The 25,166-nt window shown below is 50.9% G+C and overlaps 1 protein-coding gene across 1 annotated transcript in view; it reads left to right on the top strand.

Annotated features, from left to right (window-relative positions):
• Window positions 1-25,166, top strand: part of LOC144226885 (leucine-rich repeat flightless-interacting protein 1-like) — a 95,907-nt gene that overhangs the window by 5,391 nt on the left and 65,350 nt on the right. Inside the window, exons 2-6 of the mRNA XM_077758390.1 lie at window positions 225-362; window positions 2,909-3,071; window positions 4,023-4,132; window positions 23,400-23,525; window positions 24,659-24,783. Of these exons, the coding sequence (XP_077614516.1) occupies window positions 225-362; window positions 2,909-3,071; window positions 4,023-4,132; window positions 23,400-23,525; window positions 24,659-24,783 (662 nt within the window). The remainder of the gene's footprint in view (window positions 1-224; window positions 363-2,908; window positions 3,072-4,022; window positions 4,133-23,399; window positions 23,526-24,658; window positions 24,784-25,166) is intronic.

The following is a 25,166-nucleotide window of genomic DNA, read 5'->3' as shown; positions in this document are numbered from 1 at the left end:
CGTGGGCAGCGCGTCCACGCGGACTCCGCACGCCGGGGTTCGGGTCGGCCTCCACCGCCCACCAGCAGCAGGCCGCCCGCCCGGTCTGTGCTCAGTCTCCTTGTCCCCAGTCAGACAGCGTGATCTCTTCTCTCAGTGGAGCCGGTGGCGGAAATAACCCCAGTAAGGCACGTCAGGCGTTCGGGTGAACCTGGCACACGGTGTCCGCTCTCGTTCTCGTCCAGCCTCCTGTGGGAAGGTGTCCAGCAGGCGTGACGAGCACAGCGGGGCGCGGGGCGCGGGGCGCGGAGAGTGTCCCCAGCTGGGGAGGGGCCCCACGCCCGCTCCTGTGCGGGTCCCCTTCCATCCCACCCTCCTGAACGGTATCTCCAGATCGCGTGCGGAGAAGCCGTCCACAGGGCTGCGCCCGAGAAGGGCCCGAGGGCTCGGGACCCGGGGAGCCCCTCAGGTTCACATGGACTGTTTGTGTAGCACCAGTATTGCGTCTCAGGCGCCCAGCGGCGAACTCGTGCGAGCTTGCACGTCGGGCCGACCTGTGCTGCACAGACATCCTACAGACGCTGCCACCGTGAGGCACCGACCTGAGAGCCAGGGGCCTTTCCCACCACTTAAGGCTCTGAAACACTGCACCCCAGCCTCTGGGAACAAGCAGATGCAGCCCGTGCTCCCCCCAAGCACATGTGTCGTCACATGTCAGAGACCCAGGGCGGCACGGAGGAAGTCCTCGCTGGCTGCAGGTGCCCTTGAACACTTGAGTCGGACGCTTTGCAGTCAGAGGTGACCCTGAATGACAGAATTGATGATGAGTCTTGTATATTCTATATTCTAGCAACGACTAAAGGGAAGCGTAGTGGGAAGTGTAGGGGCGCACAGGGAGCGAGGGCTTTGCGGAGGCCCGGGGGCTTCCATGAGCAGTGACTCGCTCCGCCCGCTCCCAGTGTCCCTGCCCCGGGGGGGAGGCCGGCCAGGGGCTGGAGACCCTGCAGCTCCGTATGCCAGTCAGCACTGTACCAGCGTGATGTGCATGTGCACGCACATGCATGTGTGTGCGTGTAAGCATGTGTGTGCATGCCTGTGCATGCGTGTGTGTGAGCGCATGTGTACCTGGTTTTCTTGTGAAATATCTTTGACCACTTCTCTAAGCAAATTATATTTCAGTGATGTAACGAATCAGTCTGACAGCATACTTCTTTTTTTTTTTTTAATGTTTATTGTTGAGAGAGAGAGTGAGCAGGGGAGGGGCACAGAGAGAGGGAGACAGAATCTGAGGCAGGCTCCAGGGTCTGTCAGCACAGAGCCCGACACGGGGCTCGAACCCAGAAACCATGAGATTGTGACCTGAGCCAAAGTGGACTTTCAACCGACTGAGCCCTCCAGGCGCCCCAGGACAGCATATTTCTTGGCACTTTTTCACTGTTCCGCAGATGGAGCGTTTCTTTCCCTCACTATGATACCTGCATCTTTTGCTAAGTGATGGGAGTGATATTGCAGTAAGTCCTCACAGTTTCTAGAATTCTGTGGGTGCACACAGCCCACCATCTCAGCCTTGGTCCCTACGGCCACAGATGGACCCTCTTTACAGAGGAGGGACTGTTCTTGTTTTGTTAGTGACTTTTTAAATACAGTAGACCACAAAGTGAAGCTTCTTTTTAAGTTTATTTATTTTAAGAGAAAGTGTGTGTGTGTGTGAGCAGGGGAGAGGCAGAAAGAGGCAGAGAGAGAGAATCCCAAGCAGGCTTCACACTGTCAGCGCAGGGCTCGAATCTGTGAACTGTGAGATCATGGCCTGAGCTGAAGTCAAAAATCGGACGCTCAACTGACTGAGCCACCTAGGCGCCCCCAAGATAAAGCTCTTAAAACAGAGATGGAGCATGGAGTCCTTATGCAAGAGAGTTAGACTTTTTTGTTCAATGAAGACTATTTGAAAACTAAAATATTGGGTGTAATAAAAGATTAAATTCTTAGGTATCTGATATCACATTAGTTGTTCAAAATAGGAAAGCAGAGAATTTTCTGCACCCCCGAAATACAAATTTTATCTTGCCCTTAAAACAATGCTGACTTGGGGAACCTGCCTGGTGTGTGACTCTTGACCTCGGGGTCGTGAGTTCAAGCCCCACATTAGGGGCAGTGTGCTTGAAAAATATTATTGACTTAAGTTTAATTGTTCAAAATTTGGTTTATTATTCTGGATATTCCAAGAGAGTAACTATCATATACTGAAATAAGATATTACAAAAATCTAAAAATGGATGATATATGTTTTTAAACTATTTCCTTTAGGAGCTTAAAGCTCTAAACCCTTCAGTGAGATTCCTCTTGTCTCTTCAAGTATTGCTGTAGATAAGCCACAAAACACTGACTTTCAGCATCTTTAATAAGTAGCGGCGATATTTTTCAGTTCTTCGTAGAGCATGATGGGATTCCGTTATAACACGGTGGAAGTGTTCAAACTTCCAGATTAAATAGACTTATCAATCAATGCAGGTATGTTCAGTGCACAAGATGGAAAAAAGTGATCTGGTTTGTATATTAAATAAAACTCTGACATGGATTAACTAAAACTCTTCGGCCGAGGGTTGGGGCCTCTTTGATTACAAACACTTAAATTTTTCCAAGTTGCTCTAAGTACAAAAAAGAAACTCGGGGATGCACTGGCCGAGGCTCGACGTCACCACCAGGGGGCGCCGCAGGCTCACCCGTCACCGGGCCGCGCCCCGGGAGGGGCCGGGGCTGGACGCACACCTGGGAGGAGTCTGGGCTCCGCCCCTCCCCCAAGGGAAGCCGCGCGCCCCTCACGGTAGCCCCTCCCGCTTCATCCACATTTCTAGGTCACGTCAGGCTCGTAGCCCAATTGGAGTTAGTTCCTTACTCGTGCACTCATTTGACGTCAGTGTCCCCCTGGAAGGCGCGGTCGCCCGCTGTCACTGCCACGCCCACCGCTGGCCTGGAGGCGGCCGCGTGGGCCCTCCGCGCGCCTTCGTGGACGGAACGAGCGAGCGAACGAGTGACTGGGTGGGATGNCGCACCCTGCGGGTGATGCCCCCTAAGTCCCCTGACGACCCCGTGAGGTCGGTGCCGTCGTCGCTGCTCCTTTACAGACGGGGCACCGAGGCTCCGAGACGGCGGGTAACGCCCAAGCCCCCACGGAGAGGAGCCACGAACCTTCTAGGCGACCCAGGACTTCCGCTTTGGGTGGGACCCGTCTGAGGCGCCTCTGGGCCGCAGGCGGCGGCCGGCGGGGGGGCGGCAGCCTGGGGAAGTCAGGAGTAGGAGTACAGCCCCGGAGCCAGGGACGCCTGGGTCAGGGTCACGGTCAGGGTCACGGTCACGGTCGAGGTGGTGGGGCCGGCGGAGCCCGGGGACTGGGGAGACCACCCAGGAATCCAAAACTGCCCGCCTCCGCCTGGAGCGTTGGGCAGGGATGTAAGTGCCCGTCGCGTTCTCTGTCTTCATGTTCCGTGGCGTCCGGGAATAGCTATAATATGATCAATAAAATGCCAGATTATTATTTACTATTTGCAGGAGTGGTTGATGGTATCAGCTACACGGGAGATAAATACAAAGGCATGAAATCAAATTATTATTATTGTTGTTGTTATTTTCTCTTTCAAAGCATAAAAGGAAGCTGGTATCAGTGATCAACTATGTGATTTCTTTAAAGCAAATTTACAGAAGACAAAGAACTGTATCTGACCTCTTGGAAGACCCAGAAAGGTCCTTACTTAACCTTGGGCCCACAGATCCCCCAAGGGCATTCGGTTAGATGTCAGTGACCCCCGAGATTGGATAGGAAGAAAGAGCAGTGCTACCTCCGGCGTGAAATACAGGCCGGACCCCTCGCTAGAATCACAAGTGTCTGTGACTTTGTCACCCACGGAAACCCGGGATGCTTGTGTCTCACTTCCCAGTGGCTGCAGGCAGCTGGGGAGAGGACACACCACCTACCACACTGTGACAGACGTGAACTCGTGCCCCCGAGAGCACTAACAAAGCCTCAGCCCCCACCGCTTCCTCCCCAGCCCCTGGGCCTCCCCAGCCCGCTCGCCGGCCCCTCCCGGCCGCTTCCTGTTTCTCCGCTTCCTGTTTCTCGGTGTGTCTCCCAGCAACGGGCCCCAGGGCGCAGCCCACAGTGTGTGTCAGCCTGGCTCTCAGCCCCGTTGGACTGTAAGACACCCCGCTGGGAGAGGGGGGTCCGCCTGGCCTTGGAGCGGGTCAGCCAGCCCGTGTCGTCACCAAGGTCGCTGCCCTGTGTTACCCGAGCCCCTTCCCTTCCTCAGTCCCCCAGCACCCGGCCAGAGGGGCCCCTGCACTCAGTGTTGTGTTAACATGACTGGGCCCCGGCTGATACGCCGCCTCACGATCTAACAATCTATTTTGAGGGCCGTCTGGGTGCCCAGTCGGTGAAGCATCTGACTTCAGCTCAGGTCATGATCTCGTGGTTACTGAGCTCAAGCCCCACGTCGGGCTCTGTGCTGACGGTTCAGAGCCTGGAGCTGCTTCAGATTCTGTGTCTCCCTCTCTCTCTGTCCCCTCCCCTGCTCGTGCTCTGTCTCTCTCTCAAAGATAAATAAATAAACATTAAAATTAAAAATATACATATGCTTCTGAGAATGGCCACGGGCCCTCACCAGCATGCCCGAGGCGTCCATCACACAAAAGCAGAGAAGAAGTCAAAGTGGCCGCAGCCTGATTCATCATGGTTTCCCTCCCTCAGGTTTAAAAGCCTCTTGAGTCACAGAACAGAAAGGTTTTTCTTTCCATTCTTCCTTCCTTTCTTTTCAAACAAACTTACAGATGAAAATGAACTTGGTGTTATTTTCCCCCCTTTAAGAAGTAGTATGTGCTCAGGGCCCCTGGTGGCACAGTCTGTTGAGTGTCTGACTCTTGATCTTGGCTCAGGCCGTGATCTCACAGTTTGTGAGTCCGAGCCCCACATCAGGCTCTGAATTGATGGTGTGGAGCCTGCTTGGGATTCTCTCTCACTCCCTCTGTCTCTGCCTCACTCTCTCTCTCTCTTTCTCAAAAAATAAATAAATTTAAAAAGATGTTTTAAGTAGTACGTGCTTATCAAAAAAAAAATCAGAGAGTAAAAGGAAACAAAAATTATCGGCATCCTCCTGATAACATAAAGACAACCAGGGCTCTATTTCGATGTATTTCCTTAAGGTCTTTGTGGTGATTTATTTTTTCATGACTGCTATGGGTGTGTGGGTGTGTGCGTGCACAAACGGGTGTGTGTGTGCACAGGTGTGTGCACACTCAGCGTTATCGTAGCATTTCCCATTTTGTTCATACTTGTCATAAACACCATTTGTATAGCTGGACATAAAGTAGACGGACCAAGGCTGACTTGGCCATTTTCTTCTGATGTAAAATGTTAACGTAAATTATTTTTTAACATGGGGAAACATGCCTAACATAAAATGCCCCATCTAATTCCTGCTGGGGTCCCGTGGAGCGGCGCTTGGTACACTGACACTGGTATACAGCCGTCACCACTGCCGTTCCACAGAACTCTTTCAGCTCCCCAAACTGACGGTCCGTCCCAGCTAAGCCACCCACTGGCTCCTTCCCCCGGCCCCTGGCACCCACCCGCCATTCGTTCTGTTTCTATGAATTTGATTAATGTAAATTTTTACTATTGCACATTGCTTTCCTGTGTAAGATGGCTTAAATGTGAGACTTAATGCAAGCAGTATCTGCCTGATGCCTGTCTTTAAAAAATATTTTTTAACGTGTATGTATTTTTGAGAGAGAGAGAGAGAGAGCACGAGCAGGGGAGAGGCCGAAAAGACAGAGACACAGAATCTGAAGCAGCTCCAGGCTCTGAGCTGTCGGCACAGAGCCCGATGCGGGCCTTGAACCCGCAAACCGTGAGATCATGACCTGAGCTGAAGTTGGCTGCTTAACCGACCGAGCCCCCCGGGTGCCCCTTGCCTTTTTTTTTTAAATCAAATTGGCAGCTGTCCACATGGACAGCCAACCTGCCCATCCCTGATTGTTCTATTTTACTGATGGTGTCTGAACATTCATGTAGGGTCATGATGACTTAACCCTTTCTACCTCCATGAACTGCAAACATGGAAAGCGCGTGGCAGGGAGATGACTTTAAGACAGACGTGCCTGGTCACATACTTGGAAGCTTCTCCCGCGTGGATTTCCAGATCTTTCATTTGGCCAGTTTCACGTGGAGACGGCCGGACCTCACACCATCCTACTTCTGTTTTCTGGGGAAAAACTCCACACTCACGTTCCTCTTCCTCCTTTTGTGATACTGCATAAACACAGTAACTAGGATTTTTTTTTTTTTTTGGCATTATTTTTTAGGTTGTGGTAAACTACACCTGACATGGAGTTTCACATCTTAACTGTTTCTTTTTTAATTTTTTTTTTTTAATTTCTAGGAGAGAGAGAGACAGCGTGAGCAGGGGAGGGTCAGAGAGAGAGGGAGTCACAGACTGAAACAGGCTCCAGGCTCTGAGCTGGCAGTCAGCACAGAGCCCGACGCGGGGCTCGAACCCACGAACCGCGAGATCATGACCTAAGGGAAAGTCGGACGCTTAACCGACTGAGCCACCCAGGCGCCCCACATCTTAACTGTTTTTAAGTGCATTCATACTCTTAAGTGCAGCCATCGCCGCCATCCGTCTCCAGAACTTTCTCATCTTCCCCTAACTGAAACTCTGTCCCCATGAAACACTGACTCCCCGTGCCCTTCCCCAGCCCCTGGCACCCCCCGATCTACCTTCTGCCTTTGTGAATTTCACCATTCTGGGGGTGGTCTCGTGTAAGTGGAATCACACACTAGTTGTCCTCCTGCGTGTGGCTTACTTGGCTTTACATATTATTTTCAAGGTTTCACTAAAGTCCCTTGTTATCATTATCTTACTGGATATTATGAAGCCAACATGGACGTTTGGCTCAGGCCCCTTGGAAATGCTCACCCGTGGCCGCCAGCACTTGGACAGCCCCTCTCCCAGCCTTTTCTCCCAGATTTCTCCTGGTCTTCACTACATTGCACCCTTTGCCTTCTTCCAGAGATAACGATTTCCAAAGATAAAGATAGTTCCGTGATGTTTTATTCTAAACGTAGGACGTATACTTCAAACAATCATAGAATATTAGAGCTGAAATCTCTGAATATTTTATCTTTTTAACACTCTTAGTGGCCCCACCCTGGCAGATAACTTATTCTTTTTCAAAAACCTATTTGATAGGAGAGCCCCTTTACCCAAAAAGATAAGTCCATCGGCTTCTCTTGCATAATACCATTCGTTGGAGACACAGTCATACCTCCTGATCTGGCCTGTGAAATTCAAGCCTCGCATCTAGATCAGAATCGCAAGTAGGAAGCGACGGGCACTGCGAAGAAAGTAACTGTGGCCAAGTTCCGGCCTCTTGTTCGGGAAGGTAACGTGGGGGAGCCCCGGGACTTCAGATCCCAGTGAGTAGTGTGGTTCTAAGGGTTTAGCCAGCTTACACATTGCCCCGCGCCAGGGGTCACGTGTGCGTTCTGAGCTGAAGGCCAAGAGCAGAGCCATGCCGTGCGGAGCGGGAAGGCACGTAGGGAGGAGGCGGTTGGTCTGGGACAAGAGTTAACGCCCATGCCCCTTGGTAAATAGTGACTGGATACGTAACATTTAGATTACACGCCCCCTGAATTATTTTGTAACATCGTGCATTACACAGACCAGGCATCCGCACTGCATTTACGGCTAGTGTTTTATGTATTTAAATACTGATCACGAATAATTACTCATCTGCTACTTATAAACCATAGGAAGTAGGTAACATCATTACTCCTATTTTACAGATGAGGACACTGAGGCACAGAGAGGGGTTTGGCTAACTGGCCCAGGACCAGCAGTCAGTTTAGGGGAAGCTTCCCTCCCACGCAGAGTCTGCCCTAGAACCTGAACTGGTGTGTTCCTCCCCCGGCCTCACCCCTGCAGAAAGCAATTGTATTCTGACACCAATGACAAGAGTAATTAACTTCACACCAGCTTCAGTGCTACGCCTTCTTCAAGTTGCTTTGCCTGATTATCTTTTGTTGGTCAAAATTAGACTCCAGCCTTTAGCCAAGAGTGTCTTGTTCTGAGACTTGTCATCTGCTTCCTTTCAGGTGGTTCAGCAGGTGACTGACCAGATTCTCTGCTCCTTTATTGGCGACTTTAATGCTGTTTAAATTCTAACAAGAGTCTGGCTGTATTATTACAGCGCAAAAGCAGTGATTCACACACTGCTCTGTCCTTACTAGTTCCCTAAGCCTAGAGGACACCAGTAAACCAGGGCTGCTGGAATGTTCCTAAGGTGGCGTTTCTGACATTCAGACAGGGTAAAGGAATCTGCAGTGTAACGACGGGAAGAAGGTAGAATTTGTAACCACTTGTGGATTATGTGTACATCTAATCCAAAAAATCAGTCTAATGGGGAGAGTTCAATGAAGTCTTTCATCATGATATTTAAAAAAAGAGCATAGGCATATCCCACAATAGTAATTTTTTTCAATTATGGCAAAAAGGTCAGAGCCCATCCAAAGTAGTATTGAGGGGGCGCCTGCGGGGCTCAGTTGGTTAAGCATCCGACTTCGGCTCAGCTCATGATCTCACGGTCCATGGGTTCGAGCCCCGTGTTGGGCTCTGTGCTGACAGCTCAGAGCTTGGACCCTGCTTCAGATTCTGTGTCTCCCTCTCTCTCTGCCCCCCCCCATCTCATACTCTGTCTCTGTCTCTCAAAAATGAATAAACATTGAAAAAAATTCAAAGTAGTATTGAGGAACAAGGAAATATGCAGGACCTCGGTGAAGAAACCTATTACAATTTGCTGAAGGACGTACCAGATTGTGAAATGGAGAGAGACGTACCTGTTTAAATACTGATCACGAATAATTACTCATCTGCTACTTATAAACCATAGGAAGTAGGTAACATCATTACTCCTATTTTACAGATGAGGACACTGAGAGAAAACTCAGTGTTGAAAAGATGTGAATCCATCCCCTTAAATTATTTATAAATACAATGTAATTCAAATAAAATTCCAGTTTAGGGGACAAGACTGGTTTAAAGTTTGATGAGTGATTCTCAAGTTAATCTCGAAGAGTAAATAGACCAACGAAGACATTTTCGGAATAATGAGGGTGATTTTTCAAGTTGTTCGATAGCCTGCAGCTTCTTTGTCCAATCCTACCTCCCTCTTCCCTCTTGAGATCAGATGCATTCAGTAGGTCCTCTACTGCTTCCTGAATAAAGTTCAAGTTCCTTAACCTATTATGTAAAAAAAAGAAAAAGAAGAAGAAGAAGAACATTCTAATAATATCTAAAGGGATTCTGAGAAGCAATCAAATTCCCACAATGCTATCACTTGAATAGAGCGGCTCGGCTGTGTTGTTTATTTTCTATTTCCTTCCAGTCTTTGTCTGTATGTGTACGTTTTTACTTAGCCGTATTCATGATATACTTGTCTAAGGGCCAAGAGCACTGAAAGCCTGGCTGTGGGAAGAACCGTAAGGCCGTGCCAGAATTCTGGGGGGGGCAGCTGCCTGCCAGGGGGCACAGCTCTCTGAGAGCTCCAGAAAAGCTGATTAAAGCCTTAAACCGAACTAATTAAGTGGCAGAGACTGACCCATGGCTTCTCTAAACCTGTAGATAAACTGCAATTCTGGAGTCCCTTATCTTGCAGGAAGAATAATCTGGGTGCTTCTAGAAAGGACAGAATGTGCTACAATGTGCTGCAAGCCCTTCATGCCTTCCTGGGGGCCCACCGTGACCTGCCATTCTGCATGGTGGCTGCATCACCCCCATTCTACACAGGAAGCTGGGGGGGGTTCCCTGGAGGGCCCGAAACCACACGCCAAGAAGCAGCAGACCAGGGATTCCTGATGGAGCCAAAGCAGAGCTTGAGGGCTTTCTGCCGGAGTCACTGTGGCCTCTGGCTGCGAGTCACTGGTGCCCCCCGCCCCCAGCCCTGAATCCTCAGCACCTTCTCACCCTCTGTGATGGATGGCGCCTGCCCAGAGGGGCCAAGAAGCCAAGCCCCGTTCTTGGACCTTCCCCCGTGCAAGGCTCTCACTTCCACTGTCACCCCCTTGACCTTGGTGTGACCATACCACCTCTGAGGTCTCAGCTTCAGACTTCCCGCCCCTGGGGAGCTCCCGCCTTCTGTCTCTGGGTGTCTGGTGCGGGCTGCCTTGCTCTTCCCGCTACAACAATTAGCCTCGCTTCCGAGTTCTCTCCTAAAGAAAACAGAGGGCCCTAGATCTTAGATGGCGAGTTGAAATTGTTCTTGACCGTGATTTCTGTATGTGTTCGTTTGAATCTGTTGGAGCGCGACTCCCCTGTGTAAGTCGATAAGTCAATGTGCTTCTAGAGTGTGGGCACCTTTGGTGAAGGGACAAGTCCCTGTACATCAGGGATTCTCACCTGGGGACATTTTGCCTCCCGGAGGACATTTGCCAGTATCTGGAGACATTCTGGGTTGTCACAACTAGGGCGGAGAGTGCTCCTGGCATCTAGTGCGGAGGCCAAGGATGCCACTGAACATCTGTGAGGCACCGGACAGATGCCGCACCAAGAATGACGTGGCCCCCAGTGTCCCTAGTGTCGAGGCTAAGAAGCCCTGCTCTCTATTCATGTTAGCGTTTCCTCAGAGTCTGACCCCACATTTGATCCTGGATGCCTCCATGGAAGTGGGGATAAAAGGAGGGGGCTTCAATATGATCTGAGTAGCTGAAATCAGAAGAAGCATTTCAAAAGGCCCCAGTGAGGGGCTTCTGGGTGGCTTAGTCGGTTAAGCATCTGACTTCGGCTCAGGTCATGATCTCACAGTTTGTGAGTTTGAGCCCCGTGTCGGGCTCTGTGCTGACAGCTCAGAGCCTGGAGCCTGTTTCAGATTCTGTGTCTCCCTCTCTCTCTGACCCTCCCCTGCTCACATTCTCTCTCTCTCTCTCACTGTCAGAAATAAATAAAACATTAAAAAAATTCAAAAGGCCCCAGTGAGCTCAGAGAACCACGCCCCCCCCCTCCCCATTATGCAAAGGCGGGTCGAAGCAGCCCCGTGAGGTGTTAGGTATAAAGGTGCTTTAATTGACCTCTTCGCTGGTACTCGGAGATGACGTGGTCAGGAGTGGCTATTTGATCTCCAGTTATTCCAGAATTTCCACTCTTGTGCCAAACATGCCTCTTCAGACGGCTGGTCTGGGCTCCTCCTTAAACGTCCCTTGAATTTCATCTAAAATATTCATTTTTCCAAAGGTAAGACTTTCTGATTCTATGTTGAAGTCTTCTGGAAAGATACACAGTTCATGTAGAATGATGATAAAGGAGTCGATCATAATCTGGTACTTTTCTGGAATATAATAGTTGATGACTTATCTCTGAACTGCATTTCAGGGACTTGAGGGCAGAGGGGAATCGTGTTATATTAGGGTGTGGGCTTGTGTTTTTAGTGCCATGCTGAAGTGTGTGAGATGGTCTTTATTATATACGATTTACTCCTTTCTTTAGAAAGATGACTTTAGGGATGCTATTTTAGGAATTTCCATACCTTGGGGTAGAAGGTGGCTCACTTCTGATGTTCTTGTCTGTCTTTAAGTCAGGTTGCCTTTAAGCCAAGCTGCTCATTAGTGGGAATGCCTGATTTTTAAACCTTTGAATTCATCTTACCTGCCCTTAAATTTCCCCTTTTGCCATAGGTACTGCTTAAATTAAGATCATAAAGTCCTGTGTCCCCCACACCTCTTTTCTGTGAATGACATTTGTCAGTCACATCTGTAGCCTGATGGATTTCTGGAGGGGAAAGATTTGCTCTGTGCATCTGCTTATGGTTACGTTTTGGCCTTTCTAGCATGGTAAACTCATGGGCAGGAATACTAAGGTCTAAGCCAAATAAATGAGTGAGAATCTAGAGAAAGCATTGCCTTCATTTATTTAATCACCATATTCTATTCCTAAGAATATATTGAAGCATTTGGTTTATTTCTTATTGGTGGGGTATTCCATTAGCTGGTGAACGCAGTTCTCGAGAGCAAAGCAGTTCCCGTCACTATTTATTCTGAGCAAAAGCCTTTTAAATGGACTATTCAGAGAGCGTATATAGATATATTTTTTCTTTTCTGTAGAGTTAACTTAGGGGCTTTTTCACAATTTATCCCTCTATAGCTGAGAAACACAGAATGGATTTTGGTTGTTTTGTTTTCAATATTCTTAGAAAATAATCAGTTGAGGGGCGCCTGGGTGGCTTAGTCGGTTGAGCGTCCGACTTTCACTTAGGTCATGATCTCGCGGTTCGTGGGTTCGGGCCCCGTGTCGGGCTCTGTGCTGACTGCCAGCTCAGAGCCTGGAGCCTGTTTCGGTCTGTGACTCCCTCTCTCTCGGACCCTCCCCTGCTCACGCTGTCTCTCTCTCTCTCTCTCCTAGAAATAAATAAAAAACATTTAAAAAAATTTAAAAAAAAAAAAGAAAATAATCAGTTGATTTTCGCGGTGTGTTGTGCTCACGAAAGACACAACTGGTTTTCCTAAGAGGTACTTCATTGAAGGTGAATGTGGCTGTTTCCTTGGTTACGATAGATGGGAGATTCTTCTGGGATCCTTCACGTCCCTGGTCTGGCCTCAGGATCACCAGTTCTGAGAGATGGAATGGAAAAATTGATACTTTTTTTTTTTCCCCCAGGATTGCTATGGAAAATCCCTGGGCACTCTGGGACATGAACTTAATTCCAGAGTATACAATAAATTAGATACTATGTTAAGTGTGGGTCAGACTTTACCCTGTGACAGCACTGTTGGGCTCTCTGGAGCTCACGGAAGGGCTCTGTGCTCAGGACTGGGAGGAGCATGGACCTGGCTGGGCCAGAGGCAGCTCCGCGGCAGGCCCATCAATTTCTGTTCCTCCTGCGGTTCCTCCCCCTCAGCTCCGTGTGCCAGGACTGTACTCCCTGTCATCTGTCCCTGGCCACTTGGTGTCTCATCTCCATTCAGCTCAGAATCAGGGCCAAACCCCAAGTCACCCTTCCCCGCCCCCCCCCAGCCTCCCTTGGCTCCCACCTTTCAGCTTCCCATCCCCAAAAAAGAGAGGGACAAATGAACACGCGTCCCCACCGAGCCCTCCCCCGATCCCTCCTCCTTCCTCCCAGGCTGCAAGCTGCCTGTTCTCACACATGCCCAAATCGCTGAAAATGCTTAATCGTAGAGTTTTAACAACAGCGTGCGATACCGATGTTTTTCTGGCTGGAAATTAAAGGCTTCCTCGCCGTGTTCTCACCCCCTCCGCCTCGCGTACCGCGGGTGTGTTCACACCAGCCGCCTGGGGAAGCTCGCGGACAGGGCTTTCAGGAGACGCCTCTCTCTCTGTTTCTCTGACCACCCCCGTCTGTCCTGGCTCGTTGCTGACACATCTCTCTCCTCCTACGTGTTGGAGCCCCTTTCCCTTCCTCTAGCCTCCTTCCCCTTCTGTGCCGGGTCCCATTTTCGTCGTCACCTTTAACCCGTTCACACTTCTGACGGTACCGGGGGGTCTGTCACCTTTCTGCCCCTCCAGTGCCGTCCACCCAAAACCCAAACTCATCTCCTGCCTTAGAAAATCCAAAGGATGTATTGGATGAAGAGGAAGTGTGATGAATCACTGGGTATTAGGTAGCTATTTAAAAAAATTTCTAAAGACATTCCATTTTTAAAAGGGAATTTCTGTTCCCAATTGCTATGAAAATAGAAGATACTTAAGATCTATGAGAGTTGGGGTGCCAGTCGGTTAAGTGTCCTACTTCGGCTCAGGTCACGATCTCACAGTTCATGGGTTTGAGCCCCGCGTCGGGCTCCGTGCTGACAGCTCAGAGCCTGGAGCCTGTTTCGGATTCTGTGTCTCCCCCTCTCTCTCTGACCCTCCCCTGCTCATGCAGTCTCTCTCTCTCTCAGAAATAAATAAAACATTAAGAAAAAANTATGAAAATAGAAGATACTTAAGATCTATGAGAGTTGGGGTGCCAGTCGGTTAAGTGTCCTACTTCGGCTCAGGTCACGATCTCACAGTTCATGGGTTTGAGCCCCGCGTCGGGCTCCGTGCTGACAGCTCAGAGCCTGGAGCCTGTTTCGGATTCTGTGTCTCCCCCTCTCTCTCTGACCCTCCCCTGCTCATGCAGTCTCTCTCTCTCTCAGAAATAAATAAAACATTAAGAAAAATTTTTTTAAAAAGATCTATGAGAGTTAATGATAACCTGTGAAAGTCCTCCATTTCATCAGGAGAATCATCCACCCAGCGCCCATCACTTAGGAAGTGCCCACCGTGTTCCAAGGTGAGGACACGCTCCCATTCCGGAAGGGCCCACTCCCAGGGGAGGGGAGGCTAAGTACCAAGTCATAGGCAGCTGAGAGAAGGAAGCGTGTGGCTGTATCATACCCAGCACAGGTGAGTGCTCCCTAAGCAAGAGCCGTTTCGATGCAAGAAACAATCTCACTCTTCTTTTTAGTTGCCCCTGTGCTGGACTTCTGTCCACCGCAGCGGACAGTCGACATTCTGGCCCACAAGCTATGTTTGCTGCACAGTGGGGTGCAGCTTTCTCTGCAGATGACAGGCAGGGTCTGGCCTCCATCAGATGCCCTCAGTCTTTCTGGGAGAGCCAACGAGGCCTTTGATCTGGGTGTGTGCACTGCCTTGTCTGCACCCCTGGAGCGGAAGCTGGGGTCACTGGTCCAGGCTAAGCTCAGGGAGACAACTAAGGACATTCACCGTGGCTGTTGACTGTCTGTTCCCAGTGAGGACCCCTGGGTGGTGGGGGGGGAGGGGGGACCACTCTGTGCTGGTTTGTGCTGTGGGCTGGATGCTAAGGACTCGGACTTTTAGTGGGGACTTGGGTTAGTGAGCCTGGCCTCACTCTTCCAACGTGGGTCCACGGACAAGTTATACAACCTTTGTGGGCCTCGGTGTGCGTATAAAGTGCTTTATCAACTGGCCAATGCTATGCAAGTCTGGGTAATCATTTCACAAACCAGCTTTTTAATACAAAGTGTTCTCTGATAGTCATCAAAAGGGTCCATGCAAAGTAATAACAAAAACATAAGCTCATTGTTTATAGGACTTAGAGATGTTCATTTTGTTGTAATCAATATGAATAGCGGTTCATGTTCGCAGAAAACAGCAGTTACGGCTGACTGACTGAGAAAGTTGGTTTTGTGTCAGTCATCTGACTCGAGGGGAGGCCGAGAGCACCCCCCGCCCCCACCATCTGCTCTCTGCTTTGTGCCAGGATCCCAGGAAGGGCTGGTCGCTGTGGCTCCAGCACTTAGAACCAAACCGCAGCTGGAGGCGAAGCTCGCGAACTTAGCAACAAACCCAACACCATGGAGATGAGTAAACTAGTTTGGGTGTGGCCACGTCGGTTAAGTGTCCTGGCATTTGCTGGTTAGCTCTGCTTCGCTGTTCCCAGAGCAAAGTGAGGCTGATCTATTTACCTTTGCCTTATTTCTCAGGAGTCCCTTCAGAAATTAAATCCCGCCTATAATCTTACTGTACATTGGAGAACAGCTTTTTAGATTTCGGACATTTAACTTTCGTTGAGGGGGCACAGAGGACCACAAGCCTGGCGGCTTCGGGGAATGCCCGAGACAGTCCAGGGCGCCCATGAGCCCTCAGCACAGAGCTCCCGGGCCCAAGTCCTGACTGCACATTTGCTTGCAGGTCCTTAACTGCCTGGCAGCTGGGAAGGGGCCTGAAATCCAGAGTCCACCTGTTGGAAGCGGCACCTTGACCAAAACATTGTGGAACTGGGGGGAAATGGGACCTGCGTTCTTAACCTTTACAGCTACTTTTATAAGGACCCTGGGGCAGCCCTGGCCCAGTCCAGACTGATGGCCACCCCCGCCTCATGCGGTTCTGCCCCGTTCAAAGACACCCCGGGGTTCTCCTGCCCACCTTCCAGAGGATGGAAACCTGGGGCTTCTTGTCTGCTTTCTTCCCACCTGACGCTCAGGTGGTTTTGGTTTTGTCTTCTTCAAGGGAAAGAGCATATGTAACTCTGCCAAGCTGCTTTTCGAGCTGTGAGCACGGGGGAGAAATGTGTATTTGGAGTGCACCCCATTCTACAGAGCGTCACTTTGCACAGCTCTACCCCTGTCCTCCACGTTTTCCTGCAATTGCCGGAAACAAGTTTGTAAGTTCAGTCCAAGTGGCCTCGCTAAGAATAAAAAAAAAATGTCCTGCTTGGAAAGGAGGCCTCAGTGGGGGGCCTTTTCATTAGAGACCTATTTATAATCACAATCAACAGAAGGCGACTAGACCCCTTGCACTTTATGCTTGGGCTCCAGAATCTGCATAATAATATCAAGAAGCATGGATTCAGGGCTCCTTTTACAGTATAGACTTTGACGTTTGCCCCGGGCCTGGTACCTGCCCCCGCACAGGACTCCTGCACGGAGACACGCTCAGAAGGGAGCAGCCTCCCACCTGTAAGGACGTTGGATCAGCAGTTTTCTCTGATGTGCTACCACTTAGAGAATAAGAATAGGAATAAGAAATCTCTTGCGCACAGACTGGTGTTATTTTACTGCTGGTATTGTTAGTGTGTTCCTAGGAGGAAAAGTAGTCAGCTCCTTGCTTCTGCCTCCCGGACAGTGTCCTGCGGCCCAGGACGTCTGCAGCCAGCCCAGCCCCCTCTTGTGGCTTCTCTGGTCCTCCCAGTTCTCAGCCGTTTTAACTCGTCTGTTTTAAATTTTTTTTTTAACAGTTATTTATTTTTGAGAGAGAGACAGAGCACAAGCAGGGGATGGGCAGAGAGGGAGACACAGACTCTGAAGTGGAATCCAGGCTCTGAGCTGTCAGCACAGAGCCCGATGCGGGGCTCGAACTCACCAACCGTGGGATCATGACCTGAGCCGAAGTAGGATTTTAACGGACCGAGCCACCCAGGCGCCCCAACTCATTGTTGCCCTGCTTCCTTCCTGCCTTCAAGGAGGACAGGAAGTCCTGGGTGCCTTGGGTGGGGACTCTGGGGACCCTGGGAAGAGAGGGGCTGAGCAGCGACACTGGTTTGGTCTCCATCAGGCCAGCAGGGCTGCTCAAAGGGCTCTAGGTGTTGGTACCCTTGGTCGTCCCCTAAACCTCGGACACTGTCATTAACATTGTCATGTTTCATATGAAGCTCCAGACGCAGGGCTGAGTAGCTTGCTCTTACATGGAAGAGCCAGGACCTGAACTTTAATTCCAGAGCCCACCTAACCCCTTCCCCACACGGTTTCAAGGAGCTGATGCCTAGAGAAGGGATGGCGGCCTGCGGGTTGGGGGCATGCCGACACGTGCTGGCATTGCCCTGTGCGGGGCACATGCAGCCTGTGCCGTGTGCCCTGCTCGGGGAGGCGTGGCCATAGAGGCTAGGATTTGCCTATCCAGATTGGAATAGTCGAGCTGACGTCTGGCATTCTCACCTGTGAGGTTGTTGCGACCGGCTTTCCGCGACAGATTCTGTAAGTTCCACACTTGTTTATGTAGAACGGTTTAAAATGCTGTTCTGCAACGAATTTAACTTTCGAGAATCCAGAACTGTGGCACACTAACGGATTTAGAAAGAGGTACATACAGGATAAGGAGGAAACGGGCATGAAAAGGTAGGCGTTTCCATCCCTTTCAAAGTTCTTTTGGCCAAACCTGACATCACCCATCAGAGCTTGGCGCCGTGGTCGCCTCCGTCAGAGGGAGGCCTGGGGAGCGTCCCCCACTGCGTCGGTCAAGGCGTCCGCTCGCCTCCCTTTTCTGTGGCCCCTGCCCTCTCCTCGGTCAGGTCCTCGGGTCCTTCAGCACCTCCCGTGCCCACCCAGCCTCCGGGCTAACCCCGTCCTTCACGAGCCCCTCCTCTGACGCCTGGTGCGCCCGGGGAAGGGCCGGCGACAACTGGCTGGGCTGACCCCGAAGTGCGCATCCGCGGCCCCCCGGCACTTTCTGGGGCCGCCTTTTTAGAGAATTAGGCCCGGCGGTTCTGTTCAAGTCCCCGTTTTGAGGCGGGGAGGTGGTCTCTCCGAAAAGGACCTTCTGGGCAGGAGGTAGGAGAGGAGACGGGACGAGGGGGCGGNGACCCCTCTCTCGAAGCGCTCAGCCCGCTTGCGACGGCGGCCTCAGCCCAGGGCTCAGACCTGCGCGTGGTCGGGACTTTGGGGCTCAGCTGCTGGTTTGGTGGTTTACAAAATCCGGCACCTGGGACCTGGTGCCCAGAGCCGCCGGTGCCCTCCCCCTGCGGCTGGCACGTCCAGTGGCTGGGGTGGTTTGGGCCATTTATCCTGCTCTGGACCTCAGGACCAGTGCGGCTCAGCCCCTTCCCTCCCAGTACCCAGGACCCCGGTTACCACATCTACTCTGGCTGGTCTCCTGGGGTCTCCAAGTCTGGGCAGGACCCTCTCTCCCCCAGAGTTTGCGATTACCCGGCTCGGTACCCAGGATTGGGATTCTGTATGTGGGGACGGTTTGACATTAAGGTGGGAAAGGTTTGTCATTCCGCGTTTTCACAGCTTGTGGTTGACTTCGAATGGGAACACAGGAAGGCAAAGGGGTGCATCAGTGCTACAGAGAGAGACCCCAGATTTCCACCCCCTGGGCTTTTCTGGAAGCCTTGATAAAAAGGGAGGTGGACACAGTCCCTCCTTCATCAGGCAGAAATTAATCATCTACTGGGAATTTGTGGAGGATCCAAGGTAAATAAGATTGCCCTGACCTTGGAGAGTTTATGGTAAGCCAGGGCGAGGTGTAGAAACAGATTCTGATGGATAACACTTGAAACTTACCTTCCTTGGTGAGTATCATCCGGTGGATATTTTCAGTGTCCGGTTTAGTGTCTTCCTATGGCCTCACTTTAAAGCTTCTGCCATGAGCCAGACATTTGGACCTGGTTCCTACCCGTTAACCTGGCTGGTTTCCAGGGTTCTGGGAGCCTGCAGAGGGATTCATGAATCACCGTCAGGGAGGGAGAAGGATGGAGGCGACGGTTGCTGGGAGGTGGTGGTGTTCCGCGGGGAAACCATAGATGGCAAGCACGGAGCGATGTTGACCCTGGGCAAGAATGGAGCTCAGAGGGACGAGGTGCTGGGCAGGGAGCCCTTGAAGGAGAAAAGAGTAAACACGGAGAGTCAGGATGTGGGGACGGGAGGCACCAGCCAGCAGAGGAATGAGGAGAAAGAACCCTCGCGGCCTGGTGCTGGCTGCCAGAGCCCCCCAACCCTCGCCGCGTGGATCGGATCTGGTTGAGACGCACACTTCTTAGAGGTGCTGTGGGCTTTGATTGAGGTGCTCCATTGTACCCCCAATACGCTCGGAAATTGTCGCTTTTTCTTTTGTAAAGTTTGTATTCTGTAAAGTTTTTCTTGTGTAAAGAATTCATCTGACAGGGAGACCTACCCTGGCTGATGGGAGGCTGGTCCTGCCTCCCTCCCTGTCCTTGTGAATATTCACACTTGTCTCTGCAGCCTGTGAATGGCCTTGACTGAGGGCTGGCTCTCTGGATGGCCACAGTATACAGTGTTTGCAACTTATTACCCTTCTGAAATCCCAAAGTGTTGAATTCTGAAACAAAGCATCTGGTCCCAGGAATTTCCGACAAGAAATTGTGAACCTATAGGAGTCGTTTCTTTGTTTTATGTGTTTTTTTTTGTTATTTGGGGTTTTTTTTGTTGTTGTTTGTTTTTGCTTTTACTAAAGAAAGCACAAAGTTTTTTAGAGTGGGGCGTGGGGAAACAAATGAAACTCCCGTCTTTGTTTTATGAGGTCAGTGGTCTGGTTAAAAGGAAGTGCTGCATGAACAGTAGGGGGCTCTTTACACAAGTCAGCTCTGGCCGGAGCGCCGCAGAGGCCAGCTTGGAAACCATAATTGAACTTTTGTAACTTCCTCATGTTTCCGATGGGTTGTGTCACCTCTGTTGTCTTTCCACATACTGACGAGCACCAAGCCCTTATCGGCCGACCACCAGTCCTGTCCTGAGAACGTGGACACCGTCTCCCAAGCCCCATCTCATCATCGTGGCCACCTGTGCGAAGGTCCCCCAGGCCTTGGGGAGTGCGGGCATTGACCCGAGTCCGTGTACAGAGGCCGTAGGCCGCCCCTGCTCAGCCTGAGATTTTGAGCCCATTTTGGCCATTTTGGCCATTTTCCCAAGCAGTTAAGATATAAAAATAGTTAAGTGAGGGCTTTTCTCATAGGGTTAAGAGTAGCCCGCTAGGGCAAAGATAGAGACTAAATTCCCCTTTTGCTTTAAGAGTTAAGTTTCTGTTCAGCCCAGGCTAATACGACATAGCGGAAGCCTCCTTAGCCAAAAAAAAAAAAAATTTTTTTTTTTAAAGCAGAAAAGCCCGCAGTCTAAACTGCCACTTACACCGAGCACAGGAAATTCAGTTATTTATAGTTGCAGAACTGGTCTTCGGCGAAGTTGATTGGAGTATTACCTGATTAGAGAGGTCCTTATCTGGTTTCTCCAGAATTGCATTCTCCAGAATGTCAGTGTAATACGTTTGCTCCTCAAAAGGCAATGTTCGAGAGGAATTTGTTATCCCTGAAAAATCAGGCGAGGTGACTCAGCAAAGGCATTGTTTACAACTGGTTACTCAGGGTTTCCAAGTATCTGTTCATATTTAAGAGTATTAATCTTGGAGCCTTGGAGGCCATAAGGTTCAAATTACTAACCTGTTATCGAGATGAGCCTGTTAAGTCCCCACTGTAGGCTGGACCCGGAGGGTAGGAAAAGAGTTTTTATTACCTTCCGCTTTTTACTCGGGGCCACCAAAAGTTGTTGTTTTTATTTTTTAATAAAGAAGCTCATTTCCATGGAATGGATTTACTACGTTTCCATTATTCCCACTTTCTGGGTAAAATTAAATAGATTAGCTTCTTTCTTCCACGTGTTATAGCCATGATGCAGTAATTGCCACGCATTTGACTGCAGACCACTACAGAGAAATCCCCTTCCCCTGACCGGGTTCCAGTAAACAACGAAACGAACAGCAACACAAATGTGTCTTCGGAGACTTTCTCCATTCATTGGGGCGAGAGTTCAAGTGGTTTTTTTGTCTCCTCCTTGGTACAGTAACTGGACGATGTTAAAGTCATGTAAGTGGTGTTTCCTGGAGTCCAAAGTACAACTACTTTGTAGTAGGAAAGTATTTTATCCTCAGTTAGTCTGAGGAGGACTTTTAATTTTAACCAAAATGTTTCACTTGTACGCTTGTGCTACGATAGGGCTTGTCAAACAAAGCCACAGCGTATCTGATCCTCACGTCTTTTTCTGTTATCTGTGGCAAGTGGGTGTGTAATCATCCAGGGGGAAGAAAAATACGGAGTGGCCTTTGGGTGGGGGCTGGGAACCTCTCCCCCCTCCTCGGAGACTCCCCCCTGCACAGTCTCCTGGTGGGCGCCTGACCTTGCCTGTCTTCTCTGGGTGCTTTTAAACCTGAGTTGCGTTCGCGCTGCCGGGTCTACACCGCTGTGGGAGATGCTGTGTAAGTATTAGCAGGCACCGTTTCCTGAGCCCTGCGGTGGCAGCCTTGCTAAATGATCTCTGCAGACATCTTCCCTCACCCCTGCCGGAACCTTGTTTGGTTATCTCCACATACAGATAAAGGGGAAACTGAGACTCAGAAAGGTCAGGGGACTTTCCCAAGTGCACGCAGCCAGCAGGCCCTAGAGCTGGCTCAGAGCCAGGCCTGACTCAGAGCTGGTGCTGATCACTGTCGCCAGTGTATACAGTTCCCGGAAGGCTCTGCTCCGTGGCTGCTCTCGGCTTCTGTTTGCAGCCTCTGGCCTGGAGCGTGTCTTTTTACTAAGGGAGCCTCTTAGGACACAGGCCCTTGCTCCCGAACACATCTCCATTTTATGCAGCCTTTCCTTTCTCTTCCTGGTAGTTTTCAGACAAAAAGAACTTTCAATAGACTTTATTTTTCTAAATAAGGAACCGAACGGTAGAAATGAGAGCTGCGGAAATTTCGGGGTTTCTGCTTTCATCCTGCGCTAACTGTAACTGCGGCGGTGTCCGTATCTGCCCCGAAGCTTCCTTCCTGGGTGCTGGGTGCTTGCACCCCACCCCCACCCAGGAGACAGGCTCGCTGAGGATTGAAGTGATGGCTCCAGCTTCTGTCCGGGCTGGCTCCAGGCGTATCGCTTGAATGTAGGAACGGGTGTAAGTGGCTGTGTGCTGCCTGACGTAGGAAAGTTCTGGTGCTTCCGGCATGCCCAGCCTTCTTCCGAGAAGGAACAATTTCTGTTTTTGGTTTTAATGTTTATTTATTTTTGGGAGAGAGAGACAGAGAGGGAGCAGGGGAGGGTCAGAGAGAGAGGGACACAGAATCTGAAGCAGGCTCCAGGCTTCGATCCATCAGCACAGAGCCCAATGTGGGGCTCGAAGCCACAAACCTGGAGATCATGACCTGAGCTGAAGTCGGACATTTAACCGACTGATTTACTGAGACACCCCCAATTTCAGTGTTTTGTGACACCTTAAAGACGCGGGGTTTGCAGAGAAGACCGTGAGCGGAGCAGGTGAAGGGAGTTGGGGCCCCGATGCAGTGATGCGCTGGCTGCAACGGGACGGCCACCAGGATGCTGTCACCTGCCAGTCCCAGGTGGCCGCCATGCTTTCCTTTGTCATCCCAGCACCGTGAGGCTGTTGAAAGACGTGTGAACGTTCTCTCATCTCAGAAAACAATCCAGGAGCGCTGGCGGCGAGGGGCAAACCTATGTGCACGGCGGGCGCTGTGCGGCACCTTTGTTCACGGGCACCGCACGAGCAGTTTCCGAACCGCAGAGGCTGATGTGGAGCCTGAGTAAATGTTACTAACGTCGCGCTGTCGATAAAGTAACATGGGCGCTTTTGTTCCTGGATAACCCCACTCTGTTATTTGTGGCCTGCGAGTGCTTTTAAGAAGTTTATTACTCGGAAAAACAAAGTCGAGATTCCTGGTAGCCAGATGGGGAGAGAGAAGGGACAGGCTCTCTGTAGAAACAGTTCACCGCTGGTGGCGAGATTCGGGGTTTTAGAAACGAAGGAGGCGCCTGGAGGTCACAGAGTCGCCCCCCCGCCCCCACTCCCTGTAATGAGGGCCGCTGTTCAGAAGTGATGTGGTTTCCAAAACACAGACTCTGAACTCGAGACAAACAGGTGGGTGGGGGAAATAGGTGAGGGGGATTCGGAGGACTTGGGGTGAGCTGCGGGTGGCGTGTGCAAGTGCTGGGTCGCTATGCTGTACCCCCGAAACGAGGGTTGCTCGGTATGTTAATTACCCTGGAGATAGGATAAAATAATGTAAGTAAAGAAATATTGCATGACTAATACCAAAAAAAAAAAAAACCAACAAAAAAAAGACAACGGAGTTTGTCTGAGCCCACATACCTGGGAAGCCAAAGAGCCAGGGGCGGAGGCTGGGTGTCTCTGCCGGCAGGAACCCAGAGCCCTGCTGAGGAGCCGCGCCTGCGGAGAGGCAGCACCCGATGTTCTGGGCTTTTCCACCTGGGCCCCTGGTGCGGGCTCCTGGAGGCCCATGGCCCAGCCCCCTCAGCCTTGCAAGGTGAAGGCTTCTCTGAAGGCTGATGTTTTAACATAAAATTCCGTGATAATTTTACAGTCTACTCCAGAACCCGTGGGAGTTGGTCTTTAGCTTTCTGTCTTCCAAACCTTCAAGGAAAATTGACAAAGGGCGTTTTGTTTTGTTTACGGCTCATGCAGCGGTCCCCAGGCCCGTGCCCTTGACCCGTAGCGGGGCTGTTTGGACAGTGCGGCCCTGCTGGAGAGAGATCCAGCTCCCCTGTTCCTGCATTTTAGAGAAAAAAACAAAACAAAACAAAACTGTGGCCTCAGCCCTGTCGGACCCAGTGCCCCTTTTGTACAACACGTTCTTAACATTCTCATTGCTCACCTGAAATGAAGCTCATAGGTGATAAAATCCGATACAGATAATTTCAAGTCAGTGCGATATTTTAACCGCAGTGTTGGAAAGAAAGAAAGTGAAGGTAAATTGCAGTCACAGAGTGTGGATTTCGTATGGAAGTGCCCCGGCCCTGGCGTCCCAGAAGATGCTGGAGCAGTCACACGTGTGCAAAGCCGTGCCCAGCTCCGCAGCTGCAGGCCGACTGACACAGGTGTGCTCAGCCCCCGATGCCGCACGTCACGTTGCTGTTGGTGGCTTGGCATTCCAAAATGGTCAGCAGCTCTTGGGAGAGCTCTGGACAAAGCTCTTCAGTTCTCATGCTGATCACATTCCCGGGCTCTCCAGTGAACGTGAACGCGCTGCACAAAACATACTTTGAGTTTACGTATCAGTTGGAATCAGTCTGTAGATCTGAAATTGAGAGAGCCATTTTTTGCTATCTGCCTGAAGAGACAGTAGGAAAGTTCTTCAACATGCAGGCCTGCCCGAGCGCAGGATGTTGGTCTGCCATGGCCTGCCCCCTCCCACTTTTTTTGAGAGAGGAAAAGAGAGAGCACGTGTGCATGTGTGCATGCTCGCTCGTGCAGGGGAGGGGCAGATGGAGAGAGAGAATCCCCAGTGGGCTCCACGCTCATGGGGGGCTCACCACGATCCTGGGATCATGACCTGAGCTGAAATGGACCGACTGAGCCACCTAGGCTCCACTGTTGTGCCCCTTAAATGCCATCAGTGCCCGCCTCCACTAACTGTGACACCCCCACGACACCCCCCAGGTTTCCAACATGCCGTCTACGGGGTGGGCACCACGCCCGTCCACAGCTGCCTTGCCAAAACATCGTCCTCCGTGGCGACTGTAGTTTCAGACACGGCCCTGAAGAGCAGGCCCCGCACTGGGAACGTACGGTAATTGTGTAAGCAAGGGTTTGGGGAAGATGAGCATGGTTTTTGACATAAGATGCACATGGCGGCTGAGGGACCTGGGGCGGTGGGTGCCCAGCACACAGGGGCCCAAGATAGTGGGTGCCCGGCACGCAGGGGCCTGGGATGGTGGGCGCCCGGGAAGTTGGACGCTTGACCGACTGAGCCACCAGGCGCCCCTCGTTCTGCTTATTTCTAAAGAGAACTGGTTCTTTCTCACCGTGTCAGGCATCAACTGCATTACATTCCTAATACACTCACGTGAGTGAACTTTAAATACATCCTTAAACCTTCCCCCGAGGACTTGTGAGCTATACTTACGTTATGTGGCCTGGAAAAAAAAGAGTCTGGTCTTGCAGTTTG

This window comes from Crocuta crocuta, unplaced genomic scaffold, assembly GCF_008692635.1.
Source record: "Crocuta crocuta isolate KB4526 unplaced genomic scaffold, BGI_CrCroc_1.0 scaffold290, whole genome shotgun sequence".
In the NCBI taxonomy this organism is placed as follows: domain Eukaryota; kingdom Metazoa; phylum Chordata; class Mammalia; order Carnivora; family Hyaenidae; genus Crocuta; species Crocuta crocuta.
Note: the sequence above shows the minus strand (reverse complement) of the source record. Positions and strands in the feature narration are given on the sequence as shown.